Source organism: Arachis ipaensis, chromosome B06 (assembly GCF_000816755.2).
Source record: "Arachis ipaensis cultivar K30076 chromosome B06, Araip1.1, whole genome shotgun sequence".
Lineage (NCBI taxonomy): Eukaryota > Viridiplantae > Streptophyta > Magnoliopsida > Fabales > Fabaceae > Arachis > Arachis ipaensis.
In genome coordinates, this window is record NC_029790.2 from 3,208,855 (window position 1) to 3,222,721 (window position 13,867).

The following is a 13,867-nucleotide window of genomic DNA, read 5'->3' on the forward strand; positions in this document are numbered from 1 at the left end:
CCCCCACCAATGAAGGGTTTTAACGAGGCCCAAACTTTAAATATTTCATCAAAAAGCTATTTCCACCCTCTTTAAACGTTTCAAATACGAAACAAAAACGCGGCCACGATTGGGGGACTGATCACCCCCCAGGCCCAAACACACGGATATCCACAAAAACCCAACCAAACGACGGTCCGGAGAAACCAATAAAACGGAATAGCGTTCAACAGAATATACAAAGAGGCCCGAACGGCCGAAATAGTCATTAAACAAAAACCGAAATCACGAAGTCACGGTTACACGGCCCACGGCCAAACCAAAATATCCGAAAAACAAACCAAGTCTCAAGACAAAAATACAAAAGTACAAAAGAGATAAAGCTACTCGAGGTCGACTATCCGGCCATCGCGAACGGTCTTGAACGCTCCCATCACGGACACGTCCACGCCCGGAGCCAGCACCAGGGCCTGTGCCTTCATCGTCTCCTCGGTAGCAGCAATCGCATCCTTAGCATCAGCCAACAACTCCGCTTTCTCCCTCTTCAAGGCAGCAACCTCGGCCTTCAAAACCTCCGTCTCACCGAGAAGCACGGCAGCCTGAGAACCCGCATTAGAAGCCTTTTGCCGCTCCTCGCCCAGTTGAGAAAGAAGTAAAGTCTCAACCTCGGAAAGCCAAAAAATCTCTGCCCCGGCCTCCTCAGAAGACTTCACTGCCTTTTCCCTCGCAATCTCGGCAGCCTCAAGCTTCTCCTTCAGCTTAACCATTTCGGCCTGAGAATGACAGAGCTTCTTATCCAGCAAACCAACTTGAGCCATCACAGGCTCAGCCTTCCGAACAACGACAGCAGACCGAAGGAGGGCACGGTACACCGACTTGGCCTGGAACGAAACATCGCAACCATAAAAAAACGGCTCCGTACCAGGCATCAAGTGTTGATCAATAAAACCCGGGGCATCGAAACGACAATCCATCACACTAGGCACCAAACGCTCCTCCTCAAAAGTCTCGCTGCTCGGATCCTCAGGCCTCTTCCTCTTCTGAGAAGCCTCAGCAGCCGTCACCACGACGACTTCAGGAGAGCTTGCAGGAACAGGAGAAACTTGAGCATCGGCCCGTGCACCCGAGAAAACCACCTCCTGAGAAACCGGCTGAGAATCCACGGCAGGATTAGAGACAGGGGTAGAAGGAGACGAAGATCCCTCCTCCCGACCCATCGCGGCCTTCAACCTAGCCAAAGAAGTCAGCCCACCAGCCATCTCAACTGAAAAGAAACCAAAGAAAAAATCAAGTTACAAACTCGGGAAAAACAAAAACATAAAAAATCAGGAAGGAGACAAAGCACACACCGATATACGCCCGACAAGCCTCGGGGTCCCCCATGACATCCCGAGGATTCAACGGACGCTCGCCAAACAAATGCCACAAAATGTTGGCGACATCCTTATCCTCCTGGGACAAACCATCATAGGTGAACTTAGTCAAAACCGACGGGCCAGCACGGAAATTCCAGTACGTCGGAAACCGGCAGACGCCCTCCGGCGACAACCAAAACGGATGATGCCCCTGAGCGGGACGCACCTTAAAATACTCCCTTTTGAAACCGTGAAAGGAATCCTCAAACAACCCAAAAATTCGGCGATGAGGCTGAGCACGGAATGACATATATCCTTTCTTATGCTTCCCTTCTTTAGTCGGGAGAGTGCATAGGAAGAGAAAAAGAAAAACAGGAACAGAAGCTGGAAGATCGAGATACCGGCACACCAATTCAAAAGACCGCACGGCAGCCCAACTATTCGGATGAAGCTGAGATGGCGCCACGGAACACCGACTCAGCAAATCCTGAACAAACGGCGAGAAAGGAAACCGCACGCCGAGCCGCGTAAACATCGACTCGTAAACCCACATCCAGTCCGGAACAGTGGGGGAATGAAGATTTAAATAACAGACACGCTCGTCGGCATCTGGAAGGGCAAGCTCGTACTGCCGCTCCATCTCACCGCCACCACAGATCGCCCCCTGATCACGGAGGCGTTGAAGATCGGCCTCCGTCATCCGTGACGGAACGCCCCACACATCGCTAGTCACCCAAGTGTAGCGAGCGGGGACGCCCCTGGAGGGAGCTACGGGAGCGCCGACACCCTCATTTCTCCGCCGATGCATACCTAAAACACGGAGGAGCACCACCATCAGCCTAACAACCCTACGCAGAAGCTAGAACAAAAACCTACCACTACTGCTAATCCAACACGGTGGTGCACCGCCACTGCTAACCAAACCCAACCACACTCAGCCCCTCCAAAGGCTCGAAAACCACACAAAACACAGTCCAAAAATGAAAGCAACAAAGGAAACAGACAAAGCAATGCATGGAAGAAACGAAACAAATAGATACACTAAACAAAAAGAAGAAAAAGCGAAGCATACCAATCTGGAAACGCAGAAAATGATCCTGAAAAAGCTTGAGAAGAAGAAGCAACAAACAAACACCAGAGAGTAGTAGCGCAAGGAGAGGAGAAGATTTCTTCAAGAAAGAACGAAGAAAGAAAAATAAAACGAACGAGGGAATTAAAGTAAAAGGCCAAAACGGTTACAAAGGAAAGGGGGCGAAAATACACTAATAACCCTAGGCAGAGGTTAGGCTCGTAGGGGTAGAAAAGGAAATACCCCCTCGCATTAAATGCCCCCCTCGAAAATAGAAGCTAATCAAGCACGCCTCGAAGAACGCAACAGACGCAGTAGGCTCGGAGGAGTCACGTCAAAACAAAACGGTCAGGCGAACCTTCCGGCAAAAGCCGAGGCCGAGACACCGATCTCACGCCAAAGAACCGAGCGAACACCCGAGAAAACTGAAGACCCAGCCCGCGGTCAAAGCACCACACCTCCCAGCGACAGACCGACCTTGCTCGCTCTCCCGCTGCGGAGGCAACTGTTATGGATCCGGCCCACGGATCCCGGACCCAAGGCTAAACCCGAACCCAGTTCCTCGGGTCTGACCCGTTTCCCTATTCCAGAAGGCCCGAAACCGGCCCTCTAAAGGTCCTAACCGACTTTCGAATTCAAACGCCTCCTTTATCTTAGCCAAACAGGACAAGATAAGACGACTCCCATCGCCTATAAATAGAGGACCCAGGTCCCTCCAGGTATTCATTCATTCCACACACCTTATACCTCTTAGATCCATTCTGACTTGAGCGTCGGAGTGTCTTTGCAGGTACCTCCCCCCATTGCTCCAGTCAAGCGACCCGGCTTCAGCCTTAATCCGCAGGTTCCCGATCCACCCTTCAACCCGTTCCAGAGACATCTTATACATTTATAATATTTTTGCTAAGTTGCATGAATAGCATTAGTGTTGTGGAAATGGCTCTATATATATAATTCGGTTTAAAAGCTTATAAAGGATTTTATATAAAACAAAAGCGAATAACTTATATTAAGTGTTTGTTACGGTACGATGATAAATTCATATGTACCGATACATTTAAAATATGGACAAGTAATAATAAGGCGCGTGGAATTTATTTTTCACATCAATATTTAATTTTTTCTTAATTAAATTTTAGAATTCGATTAATTCTAATTCTAATTTTATAGTTTCAAATAATTTAAATAACAAAACAAAAACTTCACGTGAAAGATGATTTGATTGATTATCTCGTTTGCAACTGAAGAGCATCCTTCTCCGTGGAATGGCGTGAATCCTAATTTTTTTCCCAATCAGGTAAATTTGCTATCTGATATCTCGTTTTAGAATTGGAGTTGATTGCACATTTCCTTCAAGTACTTCACATTAATGTGTTTGAATGATACCTAAAGTTAGAAGTTGATTTTTATGTTCAAATATAAGTAATGAATTTTGTGAAATTTCGGCCAATCGATCTTGTTATAATAAAGGAATCTTGTTAAAGGGCACAAGGTCATTAGTTTTCAATATGTAGATATTACATCTTATATTCATACTTTCATACTGTAAACTATGGTTAGCTAGGGTTAGAATAATACTTTATGAACAAATTTACTATGGCAGTTAGTCAATCCAGTCAAATCAGTAGAATGGAAGCTTAAGGCAAAAAATTAGTTTGATATGAGACATCTAAATTAGTTTGATATCATATTTATTTATCTTGAATCTTGGGAACCCCCAGGAAAAATTTTTCCCTCAATGGAAAACTATAAAGAGCATAATAAAATCAAAGCGCAAGTCATGATTTAATTGTTTTTGCATCAATACCTAACATCGGAATAAACTTTCTGTCCTATGGGACCAACACACCTTCAGCAGGTGCCATGGAAATTTTTTTAATTTTCTTTCCAAACAAGATATATACTGCAGCACATTTAACACTTGCCTTCAAGTTTTATGTTAGCTTACCCTGATTATTTGATCAAAAAGTTCTCCACCTTCACAGGTTTCAAATGCCATGTCTTCTCGAATGAAAAAGGAACAGAGTGAAAAAAAAAAAAGGAGGTAAAATGTCAAATAGCAAATAGGCCACCCTGGCAAACTTGAGGAGAAGAAAGTAGAGAAGAAATCGCAGAGAGGAGTAAGAGAGTGCAAAAGCAAGTACAAAGAGAAAAAGCATCCAGGAATACTCACATAGAGAAAACGTGTCTTGAAATGTGAAATATAGGCGCACAATTCCAGGATGATCCAATTGATCGAGAACTATACGTTCCAACTTCACGTAGGCTGTTTTGTTCTCTTTAGTAATGAATTTTTTGTCCATGATCTTCATCGCATACACGGTTCCTGTGTCCTTCTTCTTTGCCCTCACAACCTTTAAACATAACAAGAAAGATGTTTGGATCCTTTACTCCCAGGGGAAAGGTCAAAAGAAAAAAAAATCCTATATGCTCAAACTATAGAAAATTCAAGTTCCTACAGGGTTAAAAGAATAAGATAAATGTTTTGTTCAAACAAGTAGAATTGAAATCTACCACCACAACAAGCCAAAGAAAGTATATGTAAAGTGGGAAAATCAGTTGAGAAAGAAAAGCAAAGGAAAGTGTTTATTAAAATGCAGCTCAGGTGCTTTGCCTACGATTTCCTTCACTTCTAGCAGTGCAACTTAAGTGCTCCTTTATTTTAACCATGTGGATGGCTTGAGTAAGAAACTTAGTATTGTGCTATTCATATTTCTATATTTTACTTTAACTTGTCATTCACTCCTCCATTAATGCTGTTTCTTCATTCTCAATCAATATCAATATTATCTTGCAGGGCTGGTCGCTATGAGGTAGATGGATATGTTTATAATGCTGCAGAGGAGCCTGAAATTTTGATAACTGGGAAATGGAATGAGTCAATGCAATATCAACCTTGTGATTTGGAAGGAGAGCCTCGTCCAGGTACAGAATTGAAAGAGGTCAGTGAGTTTGATTTCATACATTATGCTTTTTATTTTGCTGATAAGCTAAATGGTGAAAGCTCAAATTCTCCAAGCTAAGCATGCTGACTGCACAGGTGTGGCATGTTGCTGATGTTCCAAATGATGACAAATTTGATTATACATACTTTGCGCACAAATTAAACAGTTTCGACACAGCTCCAAGAAAACTCTTGCCATCGGACTCCCGTTTACGCCCAGATAGATATGCACTTGAGATGGGTAACATAACCAAATCTGGTGCTGAAAAGAGGAGGTCCCTTACCATTTCTTTCACTCCCCTTGCATTCTGTTTCAGAAATATAGTAAACCATCGCCATCCTACAACCAATACTCAATATTGACTTATATATAGTTTTGCATGAGGTAATTGTACCAAGACATGACCAAAAAATTATGTTATCGTGATCTGTGATCTGTGATCTGTCCCCCATTGAGGCTATACAAGATCATAAAAACATGTTTTGAGTTTCACCTTACATTGCATGTGTAATAAGGTTGTGTCTGTTACCTTACAGGTTGGAGGAGAGGCAGCGGGCTGAAAAGAAAATAAGGGAGGCCAAAGGAGAAACCTTCAAAACAAAGTGGTTTGATATAACTGAAGAAGTGGCAACCACTCCTTGGGGTGACTTGGAAATCTGTGAATACAATGGTAAATACACTCAGCATAGAGCTGCTATAGATAGCTCAGACACTTATGAGGTTGATAATAAATCCGTTGAATTCAACCCATGGCAGTATCCACCACCATCATAATTTTGTCCTCGATACTTTGTTTTCTCTCTTTTGGAAAGCAAAGTATCTGTCCTTTTTTGGTTGTTGGCTTGTGTACATGGAATGATAACTACAGTCCATTATTCTGTGTTAATTGATTTATAATTGTGATGTAGAATGTTATTAGTTTCTGTAGAAAGAGTGGAACATGTTTTATTATGTATATTATTGTATGGTAATCATGATAAACATATGCTTTTTATTTATTATCTAGTTTGCTGGTGGGTATAAGAATTTGAATGAAGGTGGAAGATATATATTTTCTTTTCCTTTTCAATCTCTACCTAATGATTGAGTTACGCGACCTTCAATCTCCCTCCAACTTCATAATTCCTTCTTCCCCGTTCCGACTATTAATATAGCTTTTTTAAACTGAAATATTGAAGAATGGAATGTAGAAATTTATTATTATAGCTTACACACAAGTCACGTGTGGCAATTCAGTAGTATAAAATTTGAGAAGAAATCATAGCATTCATAAATGGCATCACTCTTAATGAATTTAAACTTGCGCGCACAATATTAAATGGCATCACTCTAAAATATAATTATAAATAAAAATACTCTAAAGAATCATTGTCCAAGGTTTCAAATTTGATTACAAACAACTTAATGCTGTTAGAAAGCTTCTCTAGGATGCTTCTTCTTCTTCATTTACGGTCGGAAGCAAAGATAGCCTCACTGAGTTAAAAGTTGCTTCCCTGCCTCCAACTAGATCAAATTGTAACCAAAATTCAGAATAAACAAGAAATAAAAATACATGAATTAAGAGAAAGGCTTCAATTTTAGTAAAAACTGAAGCTTCAATAAACAAACTATGTCATAACAGCTATGCAAATAAAAAGAGCAACTAATTTTGGAAAAGAAAAAGAACATGAATATATGATTAAATGAAATGAAGTGAGGAAATAATTGAACTGAAACATGTCTAGTAAACTCCTGGGTACCAAGAAAGATCAGTAATTACATTCAAAGAATTAAAAGAAGGAAGAACACATGAATTCAAAATAAGATTACATAGAAATATGCTTGGAAAGTAACTTGTTCTTGCCATTCAGGTCTCAACTACCTCAATATTGAATCCTACCTCAACTTTCTTTAGATAATATACAAATCATGCTTTTAAAAATCTTTTAATTCAATAATACATACTTGATACTTCTTCCACCTTGTGGCTCCCTTTCTACCAACTTGGGCATCATAACACATGCTTGCTCTTAATTGCTCTCAGCATTGACACCAAGGAACCAAAAATATCAAAGCATTCTATTGCTAACCAATATTTCATCCTAGCCATAAATATTACTACAACACTACCTACAGCACAATAAATGCCCTAAAGGTCAACAATTCAACAACATTGAAGCGTACGAGTAGAGACATATACTGAGGTATAAACTGGGATCATATCTGATCATGGAGGAGTGACAATAGTTTATCAGTGTCACTCTCTGATAAGCCATTCTCAGGAGTAATCTGCAGCTTGGGAAACACACAGAAGGGCCAATTTAGTATCAATTCACAATTAAAAAAAAATTAAAAAATAAACAAAAATAATAACAAAAGCTATCTTTAATCCTCTTGAATGTCAAACCATTAACATCTACATATGAATTGACAACAAAGGTGCAAAAGACGATAATGCAGTAATCAAATAATCAATTATCACAAGATCTTCAATAATCAGCGAAATCACAACACACAAAACAGGAACACAGCAGAACCAGGGCTCATCAGTAATCAAATAATCATTCAAAAAAATTAATACAAAACATTCAAATAATCAGTAATCAAATAATCATTAAACAGGGCATAAAAAAAATGCGGAAGAATTGAGCAGTGAACTGACCTTTGAAGTCTGGGGCTCTGGGTTCTGTTTGACGAACAGACGGCGGCAGTGGATCGACGGACAAACGAACGGCGGCTGAGGCTAGGGTTTTAACTTTTTCTTTGGTTGGGAGGCCTTGACGTTGAGTTGAGTTCTGGAGAGTGAAGAAGGAGAGAAGGGGGCAAGGGGCTCTCAGCGCTACCGAAGCTTTGTTTTTTTTTTTTTGTTATTAAAGAAAAATGGCTACGAGACGACGGCGCGCAGGATGAAGACGACGGAGGATGGATGCTGAGCGAGGAAGAAAAGACCGAAGTGCGACCAAGGGGTTCAGGACAAGACAAAGAGAGAAGCCTCGGAGAACCACGGACGGCAGCAATGGCTCACTCACTCCGTTCGGCGACTGTGGAGGGTAGCTAGGGTTTTCTTTCTTTGATCTGAGGAGAATGAATGAAGGAAGGAAAGTTAGGAACGAAAGGGGGAGGGGCACATCACAGAGCAACGCGTTCTTCGTTTTCCCAAAAAACCGGTCGGGCCACGGTTCGGTTAGACCGACCGATTCCTGACCGGTTCAATGGTTTAATTGTGGTTTTTGAAATTAACAACTAACCTTTTTCGAGTATTTTTTGCAATGGTTCACAATTCAACCGGTTCGATCGGTCAATCCGAACCAATTTTCAAAACATCGATTAAAACCATTTTCTGTTATTTTTATTTTAAATTACTTAATATAAATTATATTTTGTATTTTTTATCAGTTTATTTTCACATTATTTCTGCATTTGTTTCTTTCTTCACGTGAATTGAACAGTAAAATTGAACTCAATAAAAACTGCAATGTTTGATTTAGAAATTCTTTTTCCTAATAATATATTTTAGTATTAAATTTTTAATTAAGGCGTACATACTTTTTCTTTTATTTCCTCTTTATAATATCTCCTCCTTAGTATTAAGTTTTTTTTCGCATTTCCTTCAATTTTTTGATGTTCAGTTTAAAGATTTCAAAAAATAAGTGTTAGAAATATATTAGGATTATAACTCAAAAAAATTGGCAATTTTTTCCAAGGCACATTCAGTTGATCAAGTACAATAATTGTAACGAAAAATCAACATTCTTAATTAAGTGATTGCTCATTCTAGTTAACCAAAAACATTACTTGTCCAGCTTACAACAAGTAAAATACCAATCCGGTCCTTGTCCATTTCCCCGAATGACAACGCGATCCTTAACAAAAAACACGATCCATTTCGGTCCCTGACCCTGTGTTCCGTCTGCCAACGCGGTCCTTCTATCACTTTCACGGTGAAAACTCAACGGAAATTGCTGACGTGTCAAGTTCAAAAATGGACAGGGACCTAATTGTCTCTAAATTTAAATTGGTTAGGATTTATTTGTTCTTCTTATTCTTTAAACAATATTTTTTAATTATTTTTTTATTCATTATATTAATATTTTTTTAAATAAATAAGTACAAACTAATTAATAAATTTTTGGTCCCTGTCCATTTTTGAGCCTGACATGTCAGCAATTTTCGTCGAGTTTTCGCCGTGAAAGTGACAGAAGGACCGCGTTGGCAGATGGAACACAGGGTCAGGGACCAAAATGGATCGTGTTTTTGGTTAAGGATTGCGTTGTCATTCGGGGAAATGGACAGGGACCGGATTGGTATTTTACTCAGCTTACAACACAGAAATGGTTCAAAGAATCAAAATGTTAGAGTGAAAATTAAGTTTCACCTAAATTCAACTATAATTGAACTAAAGATAGAAACATTAATTTTCAAAAAAAGTCCATAAAAAATATAGTACATAATAATTTTTTAAGTAAAAGAGATGAAACTAACAACTTTTAATAGATAATATAAACTAAACATGACTACATGACAATTACGATTTTTTTATTTTTGTTTGAATTCTTTTGTTTATACTTATTTTTTAATATAAACTAAACATGTCTCCACGGTAAAAATTGTCGATACAATATTTTTCAGCAACCCATCTAAAATAAATTTTATAGTGCTTATAATTTGGTGTCTAATTTTTATTTAACTTAATTTTTATAATAAATTTTAAATATTAACTAGTTATTTATTTTTATATTTTTAAAAGTAAATATTAATTTTTAACTTTTTTAATAAGTTAGGTAAACACTTTTACACATAATTGCAATCACCCGAATATGAACTTGAAACATATCTTTTAAGGGTGGTTGTGTGTGCAATCATCAACAAAGATGCAACTGAATTCTCTCCTAGATAGATAATACATACTACATAGCTAAAGTATGTTGAAAATTGGGATTCTAACCTTAATTGATACTACTATATTTCTTGATTCCTTCATTGTTCATTCATCTCTATAATTATATTGATTCACCAATTCCAAGTGTACTTGGGATGTTCATCTTTTGTGACACTTGAATTTCTTTATGATTTACACCTGCCTAGTATTGTTCCAGTCAATTTACTTCTAATTTCTAAATATATGGCTCACTAAACATTTTTATTATATATTTTTTTTAAATGATATTTGTACTACTTTTTATATATATTTCCTTAGTACACATTTATTTTATGATATAAAATATAAAATACATATTATGTAGTATTAGTATTTGATTTATCTTTTTTTTTTTAATTAATAAAATAGTTCATAAACAGAGATCATTAAGCCTTAAATATCCATCAACCCAAAAAATAAAAATAAAAAACTGAAAAGAAACTGACAAATAGTAAGTTATCTGGTGGTGATGATGACTAATGTGCTTTATTTTATTATTTTCATTGCAAAGAAGAGGTATGAAATTGATTAGATTCCACTATTCTAGGAACTAGGAAGCTTGTTTATTGGATTCCTTATTCAAATCTAAGGATGCAGTAAAAGGGAAGCAACTACCTAGGACTTGTGCAAATTCTCCAACATCAAATATAGTTGCAACAGAAAAGGAATTTAGAGTGGTAACAAACTAACTAACAGCATCTCATTCTCTTCTCTATCAACAACCAAACACATTCTTTTCCTTCAAAAATAAATGGAAACACAAAATTTTGAACTTTGCAGGTGATTGGACAAATTGTAACAGTCTGAACAATGCTCTGGGAATATTCTCTCCTTGAGAGGCTTGCAAGCTTCGGCGAAACGAAATCGAAATATCCTTGGACATTAGAGTAGTTCCATGAATAGCTTGAGCTCACATTAAGGATGATGTTTGATAGACAGATGTTTACAAAGTTGTCTCCTTCTATGCCTTCTAGAAGGCCGGTGCGCTTGATGTTTTGGCCAATCACATCCTTGATTGTAATCTTTTTCTATCAATGGTAATGCATTTGGATCAAATTTATCATCAGGATGATCCCCATATGTACCAGTGAACCTGATAGCAATGTCAACATTTTCTAAAGTCATGTTAGAGACAAAGACATTTCTAACATAACCACCTCTCCCTGGAGAAGTCTTTATTCTGATGGCGCTGTATGAATCAAAGAAGCGAATGTTTTGGGCATGGACTTCTGATACACCACCAGACATCTCACTTCCAATGGCAATCCCTGCACTCGTCGCCGTCCTCCCGGTGAGCCTGTTGAGAGCCCGACATGTTATGATCACTAGGTAGGACAAACACGTGAAGAATTAATAGAACTATACAACAAACCTTCAAAAAGAGAAAGCCATATTTGAATGAAGGCAGAGAAGCCAGCGAGGATGGGGACGACGTGACGAGCTACTTAGGTTCCGGACAGAGGGAAGAGGAAGAAGCGGAAGCACTGAGGCGGCAAAGAATTTAGGGTTAGGGTTTTGCCGGTTTAGTTTGAGACTTTCATTGCTTTGCTTGAGAGGAGGGGGGGAGCTTGAGAGGAAAGAGGAACAATGTATTCAACAATAGAAGAACAATTTTGATTTTTTATTTTTTTTATATATTTTTGTTTTACTGTTTAAATTATTTGAAACTATAAAATTAGAATTAGGATTAATTGAATTCTAAAATTTAATTAATTTAAAAAGATATTTTTATCTAATCAAATAACATAAGGATGTTTAAGACTTTTTATAAAATTAAATAAAAAATATTTTTTATTTTTATTTAATTAAAGGGGTATATTAGTAAAAGTGGTGATATAATATATATTTAAAAAAAATAAATGTTGATGTGAAAAGTAAATTTCACGTGGCTTAATATTACTTGTTTATATTTTAAATGTATCGATATGTATAAATTTATCATCGTACCGTAGCAAACATCCTTATATTAATGTGAACTGGTTTAGATGTTTTTTTTCTAGCACTGGAGTTCACTTTAAGTCCAAAAGAAGGCTTTGTCTTAGATGGAAAAAGTATATTCAGGTTCTTGGTGGTCTTGAAATAAAAAAATTATAAAATAAAATAGTAAATTACATAAATATCCTCATCTTCTTTCTCTTCTTCCATCTTCTTCTTTTTCTCACATTTTTTTTTAGTCACCGCCGCCACCACCGTTTCTGTTGTATCCACCTTTATGATGGCCCTGCCTCCGTATCTACCACCGCCGCCTCCGCTTCTGAAGCCACCGCCTCCGCCACCTCTATAGGATTGAGCCTCGTTGACAGTGATGTTACAGCCGTCAAGATTGGAGCCGTTCATGCCATCAATTGCATCACTTCATGGCTTGCTCAGAAGCAAAGGTCACAAATCTAAAACCTCTGGATCTTACAGTTTTGCGATCGTTGATAACTTAAACACAACCACAATAATTCACATCAGATTTGAGTAAGAACAAAGATAATTAATAGATTCGAGAACCGAATAGAAACTTATCGATGTAACAAGAGTAACACAGAGATCAAGTAACGAAAAACATATCACAGAACACAGATCACAGATCAGATAGATAGCGATAACAAATCCAAATCCGAATTGGTGTTCAGATCCCGATCGATGATACCTGCAATAAACGGACCTTCGACGGACCTTCGATTCAACGATTTCTCCGTAGGCAGAGAAAGCTTTCTCTAGAGCTTTGTTATCGGTGGCCCATGCAAACCCACCAACGAAGCACCGGAACTCAACATTTGCGGCAGCCTTTGAAATATCTAGATAACGACGACGGTGGCTCGGTGACAGCAAGATGCGGATGAACGACGGTGAAGACAGCGCACGCAGAGGCAGTCCAAGAAGATGATGACAACGGCAGCTCCTCGTGGCGTTCGTGCTCCTCCTTTCGGCGACGTCACCAGCAAGAGAGGGTGATAGAAAAAAGATGAAAAGAAAGGACAAAAATATAATTTTAAAATAGAAGTATTTATAAAAATATTTAAACATATATATAATTATTATATTATTAATAAAAATTTTAAATTTGAGCCATTAATTCAAAAATTTAATGGTTATGATTTATAGAGAATCTTAAACCATAAAGGTTTTGAAAATACTTTTTCCACCACAAAAAGTTTCCAAAAGAAAAAACACTTGAGTTCACTTATTTTGCTCAAAGGAAAAAAAAAATCATAATTTCAAAAGAATTCATTAGTTTTAATTTTAAAAATCGTTAAGAATTTATTATTTTTTGTTTTTGGAAATTATTTTTCACTTTAAATCACACATGATAGGACAGTCAGCGTTACAAGAGACGATTCAACCAATTATTTTGATGGATGAAAACTAATGTAATATTTTAAAATGATTAAAAAATATATTTTATTACTAATAAATATTCACTTTTTTTGTTATTATTTTGTGAAAATTTCCCATGACCAGTCCAAAGGAAAAGTCTATGGTACTAACATAAATTTGTGTCTACATCATGGAACATTGTCTACTTTTCGTGCTGTTACTGTCTAGCTACAAAAACTAGCAAAAGTCGAAAGTCGCAACTATTATAATATAAATGTAGAATTTCAATTAAAAATAGTTATTAGAACAAATCTAA

General features: G+C 37.7%; 1 protein-coding gene, 1 long non-coding RNA gene and 2 pseudogenes across 2 annotated transcripts; 1 reads left to right on the plus strand and 3 right to left on the minus strand.

The window, feature by feature from the left end:
- Nucleotides 5,157-6,395, plus strand: LOC107645386 (oxysterol-binding protein-related protein 3B-like). Its single transcript, XM_016349398.2, has 3 exons — nt 5,157-5,345; nt 5,444-5,622; nt 5,885-6,395. The coding sequence occupies exons 1-3, from the start codon at nt 5,157-5,159 to the stop codon at nt 6,120-6,122; spliced, it is 606 nt and encodes a 201-aa protein (XP_016204884.1). The 3' UTR covers nt 6,123-6,395.
- Nucleotides 6,999-8,237, minus strand: LOC107645388. The gene is made up of 2 exons (XR_001621449.2): nt 7,990-8,237; nt 6,999-7,616 (listed from the first exon to the last, which is right to left on the minus strand). It is a non-coding gene; the product is annotated as an uncharacterized LOC107645388 (long non-coding RNA).
- LOC107646249 lies at nt 10,987-11,545 on the minus strand (annotated as a pseudogene).
- On the minus strand, nt 12,319-13,209 carry LOC110263607 (annotated as a pseudogene).

Coding starts and splice junctions, on each gene's coding strand:
- LOC107645386 (XM_016349398.2), top strand. CDS start 5,157: ATGCTGTTTCTTCATTCTCAATCAATATCAATATTATCTTGCAGGGCT. Junction 5,346..5,443: donor CAGGTACAGAATTGAAAGAG/GTCAGTGAGTTT, acceptor CTGACTGCACAG/GTGTGGCATGTTGCTGATGT. Junction 5,623..5,884: donor TCTGGTGCTGAAAAGAGGAG/GTCCCTTACCAT, acceptor GTTACCTTACAG/GTTGGAGGAGAGGCAGCGGG.